Raw genomic sequence first — 19,391 nt, 5'->3', positions numbered from 1 at the left:
GATGGGCGCTCTCTCCAGCCCGCCGCCTTCATTCCCACCTGGTGGACACCGGGCCAGTCCGTGAGTCAGGGCCTGTGGTGACCCGTTCCCGAGTTGAGGTCAGATCTGCCCTTGGCGCCCCAGGGCACTCTGTTCCGAGACTTCAAGGAGTCATTTTCTGGAAGCCAACACCGTGGGCATCTGCCCCCCGTGCCCTTGAAAGGTGAGGCATGTGAGTGAACAGGGTTAAAGACCGGCAGTGCCTTCCTGAGCACCTGACCAGGGAACCCCGCGTCAGGCAGGCCCTGCAGGCCTGTTGTGGTTTGCAGCTGTGTGTCCAGGGAGGGCTCTGTCAGCAGCGGGGTTCGCCCAGGGTCCCCTGCCGTCCAGATGCCGCCCTTGGGACCCCACACCAGGTATGTGAGCTCCTTTATCACGTGAGCCAAGGTGATGCCGCCAGAACGCAGGTACGGAGAAGACCTCAAGTGCACAGGGCGCACCCCTTGACTCGGGAAGGAGCGAGGGGTGACCGGGACCTCTGGAGGCCAGCAGCTTTCTGGCGGCCTTGGGGTGCGGGGCTGGGCCAGTGAGCCGAGAGAACACTGGGTTGGAGAAAAGTACTTTATTCAGGCTTCTCCGCCCCCTGCTCCCCACCCGCCCGGGACAAATGTCTGCTGCCCACAGGCCACCAGGCCGAGTGGGGACCTGGCCAGGCCGAGAGCCGGTCCAGCCTCACGTGCCCTCCACAAGCTGCACCTCGGCCACAGGACAGTCCTCTGGGGGGGGCAGGCTGGGCTGCCAGACCATCTGCGGGGACAGGCAGGACCGCGTGGGTCACGTGGCCCCCAGCTGGGTAGCAAATGCACCCTGGGCGGCGGCAGGGGCCCAACCCACCCAGATTAGGTGTGCGGCTGCCCGCCCTGCCCCCCCTGCAGGCATCCCTGCGGGGGCTGTGGCCACCTGGTCCCCGGACCCACCCGCCAAAGCCGGGACATACCATGTTCTCGTCGTGCACACGCTTGTCCCCAGTGGGGTCCTTCATGTGAGGGATGGGAGGAAAGAGCTTCTGCAGCACCGAGTACCTGTGAGAGAGCCCCCTGAGCCGCAGCGGTGGTGCCCGGGGCCTCACTGGTGCCTGTCAGGGTCGGAGGGGGGGCATGGGGACCCACCTTCCCTACCCTGCCTGGCGGAGCACGCCAGTCCCAGCTGGGACCTACATCTTCACAAAGGCCAGCCGCCAGGGGGCATCTCACCGCGGCAACCTCCCCCTTGAACAGCTTCCGCAGGAAGCTGGGGCATTGACTGCCCGCTCTTCCAAACCAGCCTCTCCTGAGGCTGGGGCAGGGGGTGAAACCGAGAGGGACCCCCACTGGGCAGAGCACTCTGCACTCCGAAGGGACCCCGTGCCCGGGAACCGTGGGCAGCGCAGTAACGCCGCCACTGGCCTGCCTGCAGGGTGGGGGAGGGGACCCAGGATCAGGTCTGAAGGGCGTCACGGGTTGGGGCGTCTGCAAGGTTTAAAGGAGCAGGGTTTGGGGGGCGTCTGGCTGCAGCCCGCGTCCCCCCGGGCACGTGTAAAGGGTCCGGGGAAGGAAGGGACCTGAAGGACGCTGCACTGGGTACCAGCTCCCCGTGGCCAGCCGAAACCAGGCCCACGTTTCAGAAAGACTGGTAGGGGCGTCTGCAGAGCCTGGTCTCCGGGGACAGGCCGGCGCGCACGCGCCCGGGGCGGGGAGTGAGTGAACGCGGAGAGAGGGAAGCGCTCTGAGCATCGTGTTCCAGAAAGACGCGCGCGTCTCACTTTTTGCACAGAAGAATCGCGGCCCCCACCACCAGCAGCGCGGTCAGTGCGATCAGCCAGACGTACAGGCGCCCTTCGTCCTCCTGGTCACACACTGGGGAGCAGATGGGGGTGCTTCGGGAAGGCGCCGGCGGTTCCCCGGGGACCCCCGAGAGGTGGCTGGCACACGCAGCGTGCACAGTTGGGACAGCGGCGCCTGCGCGCCAGGGTCCACACGAATCCCTCCAACCCCATGCGACCCTCCCCTGCAGACGGATGCCCCCACTACCAAGGGACACCTGGGACTGGGACCATCGCTCTCTACCCTGGGCCACTGCAGGGACCCTGTGCGGCGCCAGGGTGTTTTTCAAAGACCTGATACTTCGTTCTGATACCTCAGCCGGCCCGTGGGAGGAGCCAGCCAGGGCCAGAGGGGCGGGAACACAGGCGGGGGTGGGGTGAGGGGCGGCCTTGGGGACGCAAGAACACGCTGCAGGGGAACTGCCACCTTTGTCCCTCCCTCCCGTGCTCTCCCCCCCACCCCAGTCCTTCGGTTTGATACTGTGCCCACCGTGAACTTCCCACATCCATTCTGATTATTTCAAGACAGTTCGCTGTGAAAGACTTATGTTGATGACTGAGACTTTTGGAGACAGCAAGCTGGTTGCCCCCAAGCGGGACAGACAGCAGAGCTTGGGCAGACGGGGGACCTGGGGTTCGGGGAGACCGAGTCCAGCAAGGGGACGCAGCTCAGGGCGGGCAAGGACCAGAGCAGGGCTCAGCGCCAGCAGGAGGGAAGCTGTACCCAGGTTTGAAGGCACCTGCAGCTGGGGGTGAGGCCAGCTTCTCGTCCCCGAAGCCTGGACGCAGCCCCAGAGGGAGGATGGAGAGGAGGCAAAGGGGCCCTGCGTTTCCACCCGCCCCTGCTGGCCCAGCATCCCCCGGACACAGACCAGCTGGCCATGCAGGTCCGTCCACACGCAGCTCTCGGTGGGTCTCTCGGGAACGGGTCTCTCTAAGGAGTAGGTTTGGGTGGGGGTGCTGCACCCCAGGTTGGCGAGGCTCCCCAGAGCCAGGAGACCTCCAGGGACCCCTGGGCCACGAGCCACACAGGTTGCAAGTAACGCAGGGATGGCCCGGAGCCGGGACGCCGCAGGGTGGCCTGGGACAGACCCACACGCAGGGTGCGGAAGGAGCTGATCTGGGGTGTTCAGCCTCCGGGGCTGGGGCACAGCCAGCACTTGTCGTCTGAGCCACCTGGTGTGTGGCAGTCCGTCCCCGCAGCCCTAGGGAGCCGGGTCGGGGCTTGTGCTGGCGGATTTTATCACTTAGCTGAGCCACAGGGGGGACACCTTGGGTCACACAGTGGCCTAGGTGTCACCGGGAAGGTTGTTTTTTGTTGTTGTTTTTCAAATCCTCACCCGAGGACATGTTTAGTGATGTTCTTGGCAAGAGAAGAAGGGAGGGACAGAGAAACGTTGATGAGAGACAGTGAGGGTGGTTTCCCGTGGCGCCCCGATTGGGCTTGAATGTGCAACCTGGGTGTGTGCCTTGACCAGGACTTGAACCCACAACCTTCTGGTGTAGGGAAACGACACTCCAACCCGCTGGGCCACGAGGCCAGGGCGGGGTGAGGAGGGTAGCTTTGAAAGGTGAGATGACTATGAGCATCAGTACATGTGGTGTAGAGCAGATTGCCCTCCCAACTGGGGGTGGGCCTGGTCTCATCAGGTGCTGGTCTGAAGAGACACCTTTCCTGCCATGCCACCTGCAAAATGGGACAATCCCGGGGCGCAGCAAGCGGGTATGGTTCCAGAACAGGTCAGGGAGATGTGCCTCTCCCTGGGTGCGTCTGTGTCATCAGGGCAATGCCACTGTCCCCAGTGACTTTGGGTAGCAAGCAAGGGCCCTGTTGCTGAGGACAGCTGTTACACCACGGCTCCCATGGCTCTTTGCGGGACAGTCTCCACCCTCTGCCTTCCCATGGGGTGGTCACCTGTTGTCCTGAGGGCCCCTCCTGTGTGGGGACACAGAGCAGGGGGGCCGACACCCACCGGCTTTCGTAGCAGACATTCCGGGGAGGTTTCATGGGCTCCCAGCTCCCTGGAGGAGGGCCAGCACCCGAAACCCTCACTGCTCACGGGGGGGGGGGGGCGCCTCACTCACCGAAGCGCTGGCGGGCGCTCCACTGGCCGCCGTGGGCTCGGATGGTCACCGTGAAGGTCCCGGGGTTGGGCAGGACCCAGTACTTTTGGGAGAGGTTCTGTCGATGGAAGGAAAGTGAACAAGACGGGACCATCGTCATCTGTGGGGAGGGCGGCGGGTGGCCCTTCCAGAGGTGCTGAGGGTTCTCCCCAACTTGCTGTGCCTGGAAAGGGGGGGGGGGCCCTGCAGCCCCCTTCCTGCGTCTGCCCAGGCTCTTGTTGTCCACACCAAAATGTTCTTTACGGTCTGTGGGAGGTAAGTAAATAAGACCCAGCCACCGCCAGGCAGGCCCAGAACAGGGGGGCCATCCAAGGGGGGTGGCGTGGTGGGCCCGCAGAGGGTTCGCTGCTGCACCCCACCCACACCGAGAAAGATGCGCCTGCTCAAACAGGTGAGTGGGGCCTTATTCGGAAGCAGGGCACCATCGGATTGGCCGCCTGCAGCTCACGGTTTGGTGCCCCCCCCATTCAGTGCCTGGCCTGAGGAATTCAGGGGCGACTGCGGCCCTGTGTGGGCAGCACCAGGCAGCTCCGCCTCAGACACCAGGGTCCTCTTTCCTCCATGGGGCCACCGCCCTAAGGGGGCGCGACCCACAGGGGAGAGAGTCCTTCCCACAGGCGGCTACATTTTGCGATGCCCCAGGCAGGAGGGCTGGGGACCTGGGGACACGGGGTCACTCACGTTCTGCATGATGGGAGCGCCCGAGTCCTGTAAGACACAAGCGAACGCCCGTGAGTGTCCAGCCCGGCCCCGGCGGAGGGTCTGGCTCGCTCAGGTTGCCGGAAACGCGGAGCACAGAGCGATCACTAACAGACAGTCGATAACAGCGTATGTCAACCAGTGCACAGACGTCCCGAAGGGATGCTTCGGTGGAAACTGACCAGTAGTGGAGGATGCGTAGTAAAACCAACTGACTTAAAATAATAAATTGGGTTTGAGGTAGTGTTCAGGGCACGTGCCTGGGTTGTGGGCCAGGTCCCCAGTAGGGGGCGCACGCGAGGTAACCACACATGGATGTTTCTCTCCTTCTTTCTCCCTCCCTTCCCCTCTGTCTAAAAGTAAATAAAATCTTTCAACAAAGAATAAACTCAAACAGATAACTGAGTACGACACGGTCAGTGGAGAAGAAATACAAATATAACACGTACGTGAAAATAACAAATGCCAGGGGATCACTGAGTACAAAATGAGCACCGGCGGAGCGCCAGTAATTCTATACGTAAATCAATATATAGACATCCTCAACACATGCTCGGGTGTGCAGGGACGTCCTGGCGCTCCCCAAACCCGATCCCCTTCACAGGCACACACACCAGGACCCTTCCGTCATAGAACTTGCCTTTTCCGGTCATCTCTGTGCCGTGTGAATGGCCAACATCCCTTTTGTTTGGGCAGAAGCGAAATCGTTTTGGGGCTCCTTTCCTTGGTGTGTGTGTGTGTGTGTGTGTGTGTGAGATGAACCCTGACCTGAAGCCCCCGGGTCACGCCAGGACAGCGGGAACTCGCCCGGGTGAGCGTGCGTTTACCTCTTCTATTCTAAGTTCATAGTCAAACGTTTTTGTGAAGTGGCTGGACATTCGCCACTGCAAGACAGCAAGAGACTTGTTGCAGTCTGCAGTCAGGTTGGGTGCGGTGAATTCCTCTGTGGCAGGAAAGGAAGAAAAGACAGACTGGGTGAAAGACGTCAAAATATTTCCCCGGGAGACGCTCTGACACAGGCGTCCTGCAGATTCGGGGGTGGGGAGGGTGGACAGAAAACACCCCGAAGGGGGAACATGTGAACGGACGGGGAGCAGAAGCGTGTTGGGACTGTGAAGTTCCCTCGCTCAGCCTGCCCCGCCCCTTTGTCCCCTCACGGGGACCCCCGTGTGGGCTCCTGCCCGCGTCAGCGCTTCCCCCGCAGCTGCTGCGATGGATCTCGGATCAACCGCCTCTCTCTCACGTGGAAAGGTCCTCTCACTGCCAGGCGGGCGGGAACGTCCCGGACCCCCACTCACCGATCTCGGAAAGAGACTTGACGATCTCAGAGCAGGGTACGCGGGAGTGCCTGCTGCGGCCCTGCACCAGCAGACGGAACAGAAGGTTCTGCTCTTCGTCGTTGGGAAGCTCGGAGACGTTAGCAAACTGACACTGGACGTGGGTGTCCAGCTCTTTTTTGGTGTAACGTGGGCATGGCCACGTTGTGCTGTTACTGCAGGACATTGGGAGTGGTGAGGAAGGACCCAGGGCCCCCCCAGGCCCCTCGTACCCAGGACACCCCAGCCGTTCCGCAGGGCGCACCTACCTGAGCTCCTCTAAGTAGAAGTCATATTGGACGTCCCGGGGGGCTTCGGGGCCCACCGCCCAGCTGCACGTCAGGAAATGCAAATCATGAACCCGACATTGCAGGTGCTCCGCGGCCGCCCTGGGGTTCCCTTCTGGGCTCGCAGAGAAGATAAGCAAACAAACAAACAAAACCAGAAAACAATGCCAAGTCCATTTAGAGTAATGTCACGATTTTGAGATGCTGGGAAACCGCCAAGAGCTGGGAGGAATGATACAGAGACATTCTGTGTAGGTTCCCAGCAGAGACGCAGCCAGACGATAAGACGATCTCTCAACTGGGGACCCCCCACATGGCCGCTTTCGAATGTCCCCTTATTCCCACCAGCGCCCACCCCTGCCCACCGGCAACCCCCTTTTCCATGGCCACCGTTTTGCCCGAACGAGAATGTCACTTTCGACCTCTGGCCAACACTGTGCCTCCTCGCACAACCAAAATGAAGAGCAACAGAGACTTAGAAACAAAAGCACAACCAGAACAGACAGAAAATTGAACTGTCTGGAAGTCCGACAACCATTCAATCAGACCAGTTAGAGGGGTGGAGTTGGCGTCCGCGGACAGGGGTTGCGGCAGGAAGAGGTGGTGGCTGCCAGACCTGGGAGCACAGGCGGAGTGGGGCTGAGCACAGTCACACGTTTGTACACAGATAAACCAGGCAAAAACGGGCAGCGAGACAGACCACGCAACCCAGGGCCCCAGCGATGGGAAATCAAGCCTAAAAGCACTGATTGAAAAGGTGCCGGCTTGTGGGAATCGGCAGAGGGGACTGAAATCCGAGAGAGCGGGGAACTAGTGCCATTGCTCCCTCTCTGACCCGGCCCCCACACACAGGGTCACAGCTCAGCAACTGGGTTGCCCCGCCCTGGTGAACCCCTAAGGCTCCGCTCCTCATACATAACAGGTGCAAACAAGACAAAAACAAAAAAGGCCCAAAGGGAAGAACAGATCAAAGCTCCACAGCAAATACAACTAAGCGATGGAGACATAGCCAACCTATCAGATGCACAGTTCAAAGCACTGGTGATCGGGATGCTCACAGAACTGGTTGAATTTGGTCACAAATTAGATAAAAAAGTGAAGGCTATGCTAAGTGAAATGAAGGAAAATGCACAGGAGCCAATAGTGATGGAAAGAAAACTGGGGCTCAAATCAGGGGAGTGGACCAGAAGGAAGAAAAAAATAACCAAAAAGAAAAGAATGAAGAAACAAGAATTCAAAGAAATGAGGAGAGGCTTAGGAACCTCCAGGACATCTTTAAACGTTCCAACATCCGAATTACAGGGGTACCAGAAGGGGAAGAGGATCAGCCACAAGTGGAAAACTTACTTGAACAAATCATAAAGGAAAACTTCCCCAATCTGGCAAAGGAAATAGACTTCCAGGAAATCCAGGAAGCTCAGAGAGTCCCAAAGAAGTTGGACCCAAGAAGGAACACACCAAGGCACATCATCATTACATTAGCCAAGATTCAAATGAAGGAGAGAATCCTAGAAGCAGCAAGAGATAAGGGGACAGTCACCTACAAAGGAGTCCCCATCAGACTGTCAGCGGATTTCTCAAAAGAGACCTTACAGGCAAGAAGGGGCTGGAAAGAAATATTCCAAGTCATGAAATCCAAAGACCTACAACCAAGATTGCTCTATCCAGCAAAGCTTTCCTTTAGAATGGAAGGACAGATAAAGTGCTTCTCAGATAAGGTCAAGTTCAAGGAGTTCATCATCACCAAGCCCTTATTATATGAAATGTTAAAGGGACTTACCTAAGAAAAAGAAGATAAAAAAGATGAACAGTGAAAGGACAGCAAACTCACAGTTATTAACAACCACACCTAAAACAAAAGCAAACTAAGAGGACAGCTAGATCAGGAGTGGAGCCACAGAAATGGAGATCACATGGAGGGTTAGCAACTGGGGAGTGGGAGGAGGAGAAGGGGGGAGAAGGTACAGAAAATAAGTAGCATAGACAGTAGATAGAAAATAGATGGGAGGGCAAGAATAGTATGGGAAATATAGAATCTAAAGACCTTGTGACACATGGTCATAAACTAAAGGGGGGAATGTGGGTGGGAAGGGGTGTGCAGGGTGGAGGGGAATGAAGGGGGGGAAATAGGACCCCCTGATTTTATTTTAGTAATAGCATAATCAATAAAGTACATTAAAAAAAGAGAATGTCGCTTTCTTTCTTTCCCCGCTCTCCCCAGCCTCGATCCCTGGAGATCCGTCCAAGGTCAAAGGGCTGATTTCGACACTCCACGGAGCAAGTCCTGGTCGAAGGCAAAAGAGAACGGAAACAGAACAGCCTGTGCTCACCTTGCCTGGGGTAGTTGATCCACGCGGAAAACTGCTTCCCGCCGGGCACGGTGGCGTGAACTGTGTAGTTTGACGCCTCACATTTGGGAAATGCGTGCAGTAAGCAATAACGATTGTTTTTCACCTAAGACAGAAGTAGGGATGTATTGTTTAGAGAACATACTGAGTGTGATACTGAGGATACTTAGATTTCCTAAAAATACTTTATTTATTTATTTTTAGAGAGCCAGGAAGGGAGGGAGAAAGAGAGGGAGAGAGACATTAATGTGTGGTTGCCTCTTGCGCGCCCCCTACTGGGGACCTGGTCAGCAATGCATGCTCATGCCCTGACTGGGAATCGAACCAGCAACTCTTTGGTTCTCAGGCTGGCGCTCAATCCACTGAGCCACACCAGCCAGGGCAATATTCAGATTTTTTATGAAAACTGCAAAGCTCTTCCCAATTTAATCTACAGGCTCAATTCCATCCCAGTTGCATGCTGGGAAGATGAGGGGTGCATGCAGACAGAGGGAAACTGCGAATTCCTAGGGCTTGCTGGGGCTTCGGGAAGAGCGAAAGGGAATAGTCATGATGCAGAATTTCTTTTTTTTTTTTTAAACGGGAGAGAAAACACTTTGTGAGATCCACGCCACCACACATTTGTGCAAATCTGTAGAACGCACGACACCAGCAGTGACCTTCGGTGGAAACCGTGCACTGTGGGTAACCGGTGTGAGTTCATCGCCGTAAGAAAGGTCCCCTGTGCTGGGGGCGCCAGTCGGCAACTGGGGAGGCCGGGCCGAGGAGCCAGGGGTTACACGGGAACCCTCTGAATCGGAGATCACAGGAAAACATAACAGATCGCAGTCATGAGGTGTTCCTACTTGGTACCGACATGCAGAAAAAAAAATCACAGGAAGACGTCCGACTTTCTGAGATCTTGCCGGCTTAGATTATAAATACACACATTCACTCTTGTTTCATCCGGTAACGCCTGCAGCTGCTACCCACGTATGGAGAAGAGCGTTGAGGCCGGCAAAGTGTGGGAGAGGCAGCTGTTTCCCCTCCTGCTTTCCTGGGGCCACCTGTCAGCCCAAGTACTGTGCCCGTCATGCCCTGAGTTTGTGCCAAACAGGGACGCGGAGATCTCGTCAGCAAGTCCTCTTGCCTGTAGGTCCCAGCGTGCAGGCAGCTGAGTGTGTCCATGAAGGACACCAGAAGTGTCTTTTGTGGCAAATCGGATCGGCCCCAGAGGAGAGAGAGCCCCAGTGATGCTAATACCAGCATCCTTCCCTAGTCGCTCCCTTAGAGACCCTGTGCGGGAAGCCCCCGGACCTCACACCTACCCATCTGCTCTCCCTCCCCTTAATTAGATCTTTAGTCCCCGACTCTTAAATGTGAGCAGACCACCAGAGGCTGACAGAAGTCTGGTAAAATCCCGTAACAACAGGACAGAAACTAGAACAAATGAAGGAGAACGAAGCGTAAAAGGGGCTTAGAGAGCAACCAGGGAGAAAAGGACCTAAAAGTAAATGAGCAGCGATATTCTGAGGGCAGAGAGAGGAGGTACCCCAATGACCAAACCAGCCGAGGACCCTGGCGTGGAGGTCGCCTCTCTGCGCAGCCAGAGGCGGGCGCAGCCGTCACAGAAAAACTCGGGAATGTGCAGCGAGACCCGTTGGGGGAGGCCGGTTTACCGTTCCGGATAAAGCCCCATTGACGTAGCACTTGATGCTGGAAACATTTCCACTGAGGTCCCAGGCCAGCCTCCGATTTCCTGGCTCCATCCGTAAGTTCGTGATGGGCGGGCTGAGGTCTGCAAGGAGAGCAAGTGCCGTCAGAGGAGATACAGGTGCTGAAGCACCTCCGGGGGGGGGGGAGGGGCGGGGGCGACTTTGTTCTCCCTTCGAAGCAGCCGACACGACGCCCCGGCCGTGGCTTTCTGCGTAAGGGAGGGATTGCCAGAGCTGGCAGAGGTCACAAGCAATAGTGTCTTACTCCCCTTATGAGCTGACCCCCCATCCCCCCTTAACGGGGGGGGGGGAGAACATTCAGGGTGGAAGATCACTTCTGCCTTCCCGGTGTACAAAGAAAGAACTGCCCCCCCCAGAAAAACCCTCAGAATTACCATCTGGAGGACAGGTCCCTTATAGGACAGGCTCCCCCGACTAGGTGAGTGTTCTCCGAACCCACCTGTGTCCGTGTGCCAGCTGGTGTTGTTGTGAGAGGCTGCATTCAGCGTCACTGAATTTTTTTTTTTTTGAAGACTGTTTCAAGGCGCTTCTCCATTTCATGATGGGTGATCGACGCCTGCTCACACCGTGCTGAGTGTTCAGCAGTGTTTAACCCAGACGGGTGTGACCCCAGTGCCCCAGCCTCCCCCTTCACCCGATTGCACCCTGAGCGACTTCTTGTTTCACGTTCCCCGGGCGAAAAAAGTCCCCCACGGGGAACCGTTTGTCGATGTGGAAGAAGTGAAAGTAAAAAACAGCAGAAGCACTGAAAAGGCATCAACATCGACCCATGCGAACACCGTTTTGCAGCGTGAAACAAATGTCTGGAAAGGTGTGTTGCATCCAGTGGAAAGTCCTTCGAAAGGACTGGAGTATAGACGGAGTATAGATGGAGAAAAATAAATGCGCGATATGTTGTAAATAAATTCTGGTTTTGGGGGGGACCCTCTTGCAGATGAAATGGGCCTTTCATAACCGGGTACCTCCTAGGATGTTATTTGCACTGAGAAATGACAATAAATTCTGGTGTAGATATTTAGCTCAAACTCTCTCACACGGAATATACTTTCAGAATGCTTTGCAATAGAATAGTTATTTTTTTTGCTCTACGCCCTAAAATATGAGGCATGATAATTACTCAGCGATATTCACCTTGTTATAGAATTCCCAAACGGACCAATGCCTCTTATTATTGGAACGCCCCTCAGAGCACCGTAAATACAGCTCAAATTAAAGTAGTAGAAGCAATTATTTCTCACACTGCCATCATATAAAACCTGAACTACCTGTTGGTGCATTAAAAACAGTTCAGCTCGTTTGCAGCCTATTTTCTCGCTGTAACAGGATCACATTCAAGATCAATTTTAAACATTGGGAAAACGCCTAACATTGGTAAATACAACAACACACTTCTAAGCACCACATGGGTCATCAAAGAAAAAAAATCTCAAGAAAATCGAGAACACGTCTCAAACTCAATAAAAATAAAATTAAACAATGTGGTAGGCAGCTACCACAGGACTTAGAAGGACATTCATAATTTAAAAATTTTTTATGTTAGACAAGAAAGGTTTAAATTCAATGACCTGAGAAGTGCAAGAAAGAAGAGCAATCTAAAGTTAAGAATAATTTTTTTTATTTTAAAATTTTATTATGTAGGAAAACCGAATCCCTAAAATAACATATATATTATAAAAGTCAATTGAAAGGGAACCGGGACATGGGTACAGAGAGTTAAAAAAAAAAAAAAAAAACCCACCCAAAAACCCAAAAGCTGGGTGTGTGTAATGATTCATGTAATTGATAGCCGTTGGCTTAGAATGATCCAGAAAGAAAAATAGAGGCAGAAAACGACCAAATTTATGAAGGAAAGTGGGGAAAACGGGACCTATTTCTCAGGTGGGTACCAGACTTTGTGGATGATGATGTTGCGAGTTATATAATCACCACGGTGTAAGCCTGAAATTAATATACTGATACACGGCCACTGCGATTGACAAATAAAAGAAATTTCACCCTGGCTGGTGTGGCTCAGTGGCCTGAGTGTTGGCCCGAGAACCAAAGGGTCACCGGTTCAATTCCCAGTCAGGGCAGGTGCCCGATTTGTGGGCCAGTTCCCAGCAGGGAACACACGAGAGGCAACCACACATGCGGGTTTCTCTTCTTCTTTTTCTCCCCCACTTCCCATATCTCTTAACGTAAGTAAACACAATCTTTAAAAAGAAAAGAAACGTAAAAGAAATTGGAACCCAGTCACGTCAATATAGTCAATAATATGTAACCTAAACAAACTCCACGAAAGACAGAAATGAACACTGTTAGAAAGAGAAACCCTGACCAGCTGGATACTTTATTCATCCCGTAGAGCCGCTGCCACAAATGTATCGAGGAGAAAAGAGTACAGTTTCTAACACAAATCCTCCCACATGGAAGGAAGCCTTGTGTGTGTGTGGGGGGGGGGCACTTTCTGCTTATCAGGGAAGAAATGGTATCAATGTGCCCCAACTTTTGAGAAAGAAAAAGGGGCCAGTGACGGTTTCCTGACGGATTTGATGAAGCCAGCGTGACGCTGATGCCGAATCCGAGACGTTCAAGTTAAAGGAGAGGCCAATATTCCTCATAAACACAGACACACCATTCCTTCCCAAGAGAATTCCGAAGAAAATCCAGCAACACATTCAACGGATAATACCTCCCGACTCGAGAGAGTTACTTACTCCAGGTACGTCAGGGTGTTTTAACCATCGATATCATTTGTCTTATTTAAAAAAAAAACAACAACAGATTATCTTCTCAATAGAAGCAGAAAGAAAATGAACACACCCATTTGGGATTTATAAAAATAGTTCACAGCCATGGGGCTTAAATACTCAGCCAACTAGTGGTGTAACTCAGTGGATTGAGCGCAGGCCTGTGAACCAAAGGATTGCGGTTCAATTCCCAGTCGGGGCACATTGCCCGGGTTGTGGGCCAGTTCCCGGCGGGAGACACATGAGAGGCAACCATACATTGATGTTTCTCTCCCTCTCTCCTTCCATTCCCCTCTAAAGATAAATAAATAAAATCTTAAAAAAAAAAAAAAAACCTCAGCCAACTAGGAAACAAACAGAAAATAATCATTAACACCCATTTGGGACTAGAAAAAAAATAAATCACACCATTTGGGCTTAAAAACTCAGCAAACTGGAAATAAAAGGCAGAGTTCTGACCCTGAGTTTTTTTTTCAAATATGGAAACACAGAAGCTAATTCAGACTCAATAGTGAGTGACTAACCACGCGGCCTCCCAGTGATGGAGGCCGGGCATCTGGTGGTGACTCTTCTATTGCACTATGTCCTGTGTCCGCAGCCCCTCAGGTGCAACCGAACGAGGTGGGTGCTTTAGGGTCTTTGGCAGGGTGTTGTTACAATGTTGGAGCGTGTTGCCTACAACCTTTAGGCTTTAGTCAATTTCTCCTAGAAAGAGACTCACTTCCTCCTTGTGGTCAGTGATGCTGGAACGCCCATGGCCCTGCAGAGACTGCCAACGCGGCCACTGCTACTGACCCAGTGGGGACCCAGAGAGGGGCCCTCAGAAAGCCAGGATGTGGGGAGGGAGGGTCTCAGAACTGCAGGGCCCCTTCCCTGCCAGACAGGCCCCTGCTTCTGTGCATCTCTCAGGTCCCTGGCTGCAGCCCCGGGAGAATGTGCTGGCCAGTGAAATAGGGCAGAAGCGATGTGGAGCACCTGACCCAAAAAGTCCTCGGTGGAACCTACAAACTCCCGCACGTACGGGAGGGGCGCCCAGGAAGCATTCTGGGTCACCAAGTGATTCCTGCAACCCGGGAACGAGACCTTGTATGGCAACAGGGCCTTTGCAGGTGGGACGAGGGAAGGATCTGGGAGGAGGTCGTCCTGGGTCAGGGTGGCCCTGCGTCCAGTGACAGTGTCCTGAGAAGGGACAGAAGAGGAGACGCAGACTCGGAGGAGGAGCCACGTGGAGACAGAGACAGAGATGGGAGGGACGTGGCCACCAGCCCAGGGACTCCTGGACCTCAGACGTCTGGTCTCCAGAACAAGGGGGGGGGAGTGGATGGTGGGTGAACGTCTGTTGTTTGTGGCACTCGGTTGGAGCAGCTCGATGGACGGAATGTGTGTTCTCCCCACTCACGTGCCGAAGCCCCGACTCCCAGGGTGTTGGGAGGGGCTTTGCCAGGGGGCGGGGATTACACACGGCCAGGACGGTGGGTCCCCAGGATGGGATTTGTGTCCCCATGAGGAGGAAAGACCACACCCCACCGAAAGGGGGTCTCACGAGGGACCAGCCACCAGCTCTCTGCGGGTGGACTTCCAATCTCCAGAACCGTCAGAAATAACCGTGTTAATGGAAAACTGCCATTAGCCCCGGCAGACCAAGGCGGCGCCCCAAACAGACATCCCAGCCCCCCACTCAGCACCCCACACCTGCCCCCACGCCCCTTTGGGGAAGGAGGGCCCTGGGCAAGGGTTACGAAATCTGGTGGCCGGGACCGCAGCCCCTGCCGTCTTGGGTGAGGCAACCGCCCAGAGCAGCTGGGCACAGGCCTTGGAGGTTTAAAAATATCTCCTGTGTGCCAACATGTCCCTGAGTGTGGAGAAAAATAATACAAATGGAGCCCCTTTAAAATGGAGGTGCCGGCCCTGAGGAGCGGCCTTGCAGGTCATGTGCTTCTACCCTGTGGGCGTTGACACAGGACAAAGTGACCTGTGCACGGGGCCGAGAGCCCCCCTGTGTCCCACAGAGCTGTGTGCCAAGGGGACAGGAAAGCCAGTGACCACTGGACAGATGAGCCCAGGACTGAGCATGAAACTCGCTGTGGAGAAGCAGCGTCACGATGCCGTGTCAGCTGTGCCCACAGCCACGCCTCCCTGCTGTGGGTGTCCCTGTCCCCTCCCCTCTCTCATAGGTGCCACCCCTGTGTCTGCTCCTCCTGGGGACCCTGCGTGGGCTCCTGCCTGAGTCAGCGCTTCCCCAGTAGCTGTTCTCATGGATCGCAGGTAAGTAAGTGCAGTTGACGCTCACTTGGAAAGGCCCTTGATTTCTGGGTGGACAGAAGGACAGCGGACACACTGCCACAATGCCCAGCAAGCTGGAAGGACTGTGCCTTGGCAGCCTAGCAGGAGCCGCCTGCCCTGTGTCACTGTGGGCACCGCTGTGGCCTCCGTCCTTCGCCATGGGGAGAACACCTCCAGGGGACCGCTGCTCTGGCAGCCCGGGACCCTGTCGCCCCCAAACACGGTAGTTTTAGGGAGGGAGGATGAGGACCCCAGGCGTGGAGGCTGAGTGCCAAAGCACGGGTGTTTTTGCAGTAAGTAACCCGGAAAATGCTCACAGTGGACTCTGAGAGCCACAGCCAAGCCCCAGCACGCGGGGCTCCAGGTCCTGGCCTGCGGTTCGTGCTCGCTCTGCAGGGCGGTCCCACTGTGAGCACCACCAGTCTCACTAAGAGCAGGACGCAGCGGCCGGCCAGTGCCCCGTGAGCGGTGCGCCTACCTTGGTCCGTGGGCGGCACGCAGCAGACGGGCGTCAGCAGCAGGAGGAGCCGCAGCAAGGCCATGGGGCGGACAGGCGGGCCCCCTGCGGGGCGCAGGAGCTGGGAGGGAACACAGACCCCCGTGTGGGCGTGGCTTCAGGGACTGAGGAGGGCGGCGGGGAGGAGGGGGCCATGGGAGCCCCCTTGGGATCCGCGTGGTGGCAGAGCAGGCACCTGGGGGCAGGAGGAAGGCGCTGGGGCCTGTGCTGGCACGTGGGCACGTGCACAGGTGGGCGTGTGCCTGTGTGTACACGGCGGTGAGCACGTCTGTGTTCACGTGTCTCCATTCTCCATGCGTGTGCCCGCGCATGTGCGTTCCTGTGTGTCCACGGCTGCACGTGCGCACGCCAGTGTCTGCATGTGGCCACACACTGTGTACGCATAGGTGTGCATGCCTGCATATCAGTGTGCGTGCCGTGCGTGTGCGCACACGTCTGCCTGTGCGCCCTTTGTGCGTGCACGCCTGTGTGTACGTGCGTGTAGGTCAGTGTGCCTTTAAGGAGCGCCCGCCCTGGGCTCTCCGAGGCCCCTTGGCTCCCGGCCCGCCCAGATCCCGGAGACCAGAGCGCCGCCAGGAAAAGCCCCGCGAAGCGCCTCGGTGGTGGAAGGAAGTGTCATTAAAACGGAGCAATCTCGGAAGGGGCTGCTTCGGGCGGACTTCCGAAGGGGCCCAGTTACGAACAGGGAGCCCTGGGCTGCCCAGAAGTCCCCGCCGGGACTTTGTTCTGGACCCTCGCCCGGTGGGCCCACGTGTTCGTGTCCCCTGAGGACCTCTCATTGCCTGTACGACCACCCTCATCCAAGACGGCCTCCTCTCACACGCTCCTGAGGCGCCCCCACTGCCCACCGCCGGCGCTGACGCATCTCTCGGAAACATCGTCAAGGCCCAAGGGGCGCCTCCATGCCTCGTTCGTGGGGGCGTCTGGGGACACAGGTCCAGCCGTCCCGTTTGCAGCACAGGGACCAGGAGGAGGCGAGCGAGGGTCGCGCCCCCACCCCCTCGCTTAAATAGGTGACATTTCAGGCCCTGGTTATCAAAGGCTGAAGCCGCCCACGCATTTGAAACGCGAGCACAGTCTTGGCACGTGTCTCTCGTTCCTGGAGACGGGCGCGGTGCCTGCTGTTCGCGGGGCGTCCGGTGGGACGCGTGGGGCCTGCCTTCCGCTCGGACGGGCGGAGCCGCCGGTGCGGAGAACCCATCCGCGTAAGCCCCCTCCCCCGCCTGCGTCTTCCCTCGCCCGCCGCACTGGACTTGCTTCCAAGAACCGCCCTCGCCGCGGTCCCCCAATCACCGGGGAGGGGGCTCCTGAGCCTGGAGCGCGCGCACGAGGCTGCGGTTGGCAGAGAAGGGGCGAGATTAGAGGGTCGGGACTCAGCGTCCCCCTGCGCCGCCCCCGCGCCCACCACCACCCCGTCTGCCTGGAGGGAGGGAACCTCAGCCCGTCTCTCTGCCAGCCGCAGTGAGGAAGGCTGTGAGTATCGGGGGGGGCTTGGCCGCGGGCCGGCCCCCAAGGACGGGTCTCTGTCCGCTCATTCACTGGTCAGTATCTGACCCGAAGGTCCCAGGCTGAGAGGTGGTCCTGACCCAGGGCTCTAAGGATCGACCTGCCCGGGGCGTTCGAGGCTGCAAAGGGCCCACCAGGGTGGGTGTGCGCGAGCCAGTGCATATTCAGAGGCCTTCGACCCCCCCCCAGCTCATGAGCCCCCAGCACGGCGGGATGGGGTGCGGGGGGAGCGTCCTATGGCGGCCCTCCAGGACGCGCAGAGTGGGAATGTGGGGCGCAGAGGCGCCGTCCTGTGGCCTGACCCACTTCCCATGCCGCGGGGTGCTCCCAGGACACCCGTGGGAGCTCCGCGCCCACTCCGCGTCACCTTACCTGGGGTGCACAGCCAAGTCCCCAGTGAGAGAGGCCCCCTCCCGGCTGGCGGCCTGCGGGCCTGGGGCTCCTCCCCTTCGGGCCCCTCCCTTTGGGACTGTGTTGCCCTCTCTGCTACCTAACTGAGGTGAAACCAGAGTGTGTGTTTCCCCCCATCCAGCTTTTTATAGCCACCTGGGCGGGGCCCCCGCCTGCCCCCAACCAGGCTGGTGGCCAGGGGGCATCTCGTCCAGGAAGCCTCTCTCTCTCTCTCTCTCTCTCTCTCTCTCTCTCTCTCTCTGAATCTGGGGTTCGGCAGAATAACAGGAGCAGAGTCTTTCCCCTGAGACGCGGCCCTTTTTCAAAAGCGCCGTTTGCTTGGTCTTGTTTGTGATCGTTGGTTCCTCTTTGCTGTCCCCCGAAAAACGAATCCCCGTACAAATAGACTTGAGCAACTTTTCCGCAGGTGCTGATAGAGCCGGGCAGCTGTCCCGCGGGAAAGGGTCTCGCGTGCCCTCAGGTCGGGGGTCGGGGGCGGGGAGGGTGGACCCCGCGATGCCTCCGAGTGCCTGGTCCGCCACTGCCCAAGCAGTTTGGGGGGTTGCATCCAACGTCCAGCTTCCTTTCTGGCTGTAGGCTGTTCCCTCCCCTCAGGAAAGCCCCTGGTCCTGCGTCCCTCCCTTTGGCCCTCGCTCCCTGTCGCCACCCCCCTCCCAAGACGCGAGCTCCTGGGTTGAATTGAGCCCCGCCCCCCCCCCCCCCGTCCCCATGGACATCTGCCTGGGACCTCAGAACGCGCATGAATCTGCCAACTGCCTGCTGCCGCTGTCCTGACATCGGGTGCGCGCCCCCTGGAACACGGTGGCGTCCACGTGCCGCGGCCCGGGAAGGGAGTGGGCGGCGGGGAAGGCGGCCCTGGGGAGGCTCTGCCTCTGAGCCTCCGGATGTGAGCGCGGCCCTGGGACGCCCGGACTTCAGATGCTGGGTCTCCAGGACGGGCGATGGTGAGTCCCTGTGGGTTGGAGCCCCCAGGTGATGGGGCTTGGCTGTGGCTGCCCCAGGTCACCCCAGGGATCGTGGGTCTTGGTGGCTGACCAACCCCAGGTTGGGACAAAAACCGTTCTCCCTGGAAGGGCGGGACCAGGACCCCTGCCCTTCACCCACAGCAGAGGTGGGGGGGGTCATGCCCCTCTTGGTGAGACTTCAGGCCATCCCGACACTCGGTGTGCAGGGACCCACAGCGTATGGGAGCAGTTGGGGTGCACCGTGGGGGGCAGCGTGCGTGAGGCGCAGGGGTTGGCGGGGCTGCTGAGACCTGAGGGCCCAGGGCTGAGCCTGGGCTGGAGCCCTGGCCGGAGAGGCCATGGGGGGGGGGGGGGGGCGCTCCAGTCTGCACCCTGGCTGTCTCTCCCTGGTTGTTTTTCTCCCGCTCTTTTTCTTTTTTCTCTGCTTTTGTGTCTTTGCTTTCTTGCCTGCTGTTTTCCTTCCTTTCTGTGTTTTTCCATTTCTCTCGTTTTTTCTTTACTCGTTCTGTCTTTCCCTTTTCTCTCCGTCCTTCTCTCTCTGTACATCTTCGGTCTGTTGCTCTCTCCCTTTCTTCCTTTTTCTTTCTTTCTTTCTTTCTTTCTTTCTTTCTTTCTTTCTTTCTTTCTTTCTTTCTTTCTTTCTTTCTTTCT

At 57.0% G+C, this 19,391-nt stretch overlaps 1 protein-coding gene across 4 annotated transcripts; it reads right to left on the bottom strand.

Moving 5' to 3' along the window:
• Positions 1 to 595: 595 nt before the first annotated feature.
• IL3RA (interleukin 3 receptor subunit alpha) lies at positions 596 to 17,903 on the bottom strand. Of its 4 annotated transcripts, XM_037140551.2 has the most exons (12): positions 17,737 to 17,897; positions 15,820 to 15,919; positions 10,273 to 10,391; positions 8,597 to 8,720; positions 6,249 to 6,381; positions 5,962 to 6,155; positions 5,491 to 5,606; positions 4,646 to 4,672; positions 3,926 to 4,022; positions 1,781 to 1,874; positions 977 to 1,061; positions 596 to 786 (listed from the first exon to the last, which is right to left on the bottom strand). In XM_037140551.2, the coding sequence occupies exons 2-12, from the start codon at positions 15,881 to 15,883 to the stop codon at positions 712 to 714; spliced, it is 1,128 nt and encodes a 375-aa protein (XP_036996446.2). In that variant the 5' UTR covers positions 15,884 to 15,919; positions 17,737 to 17,897; the 3' UTR covers positions 596 to 711. The 4 variants fall into 4 exon arrangements, with proteins under 4 accessions (XP_036996446.2, XP_036996467.2, XP_036996457.2 ...); XM_037140572.2 differs by lacking the exon at positions 1,781 to 1,874 and having other exon boundaries at positions 17,737 to 17,898; XM_037140562.2 differs by lacking the exons at positions 15,820 to 15,919; positions 17,737 to 17,897 and adding an exon at positions 10,769 to 10,934.
• Between the last annotated feature and the right edge of the window lie 1,488 nt (positions 17,904 to 19,391).

The sequence above is a fragment of the Artibeus jamaicensis genome, unplaced genomic scaffold (genome assembly GCF_021234435.1).
Source record: "Artibeus jamaicensis isolate MK-2021 breed Jamaican fruit bat unplaced genomic scaffold, CSHL_Jam_final contig_3056, whole genome shotgun sequence".
Taxonomy (NCBI): Eukaryota; Metazoa; Chordata; class Mammalia; order Chiroptera; family Phyllostomidae; genus Artibeus; species Artibeus jamaicensis.
The sequence above is the reverse complement of the archived record's forward strand: the minus strand, read 5'-3'. Positions and strand labels throughout refer to the sequence as shown.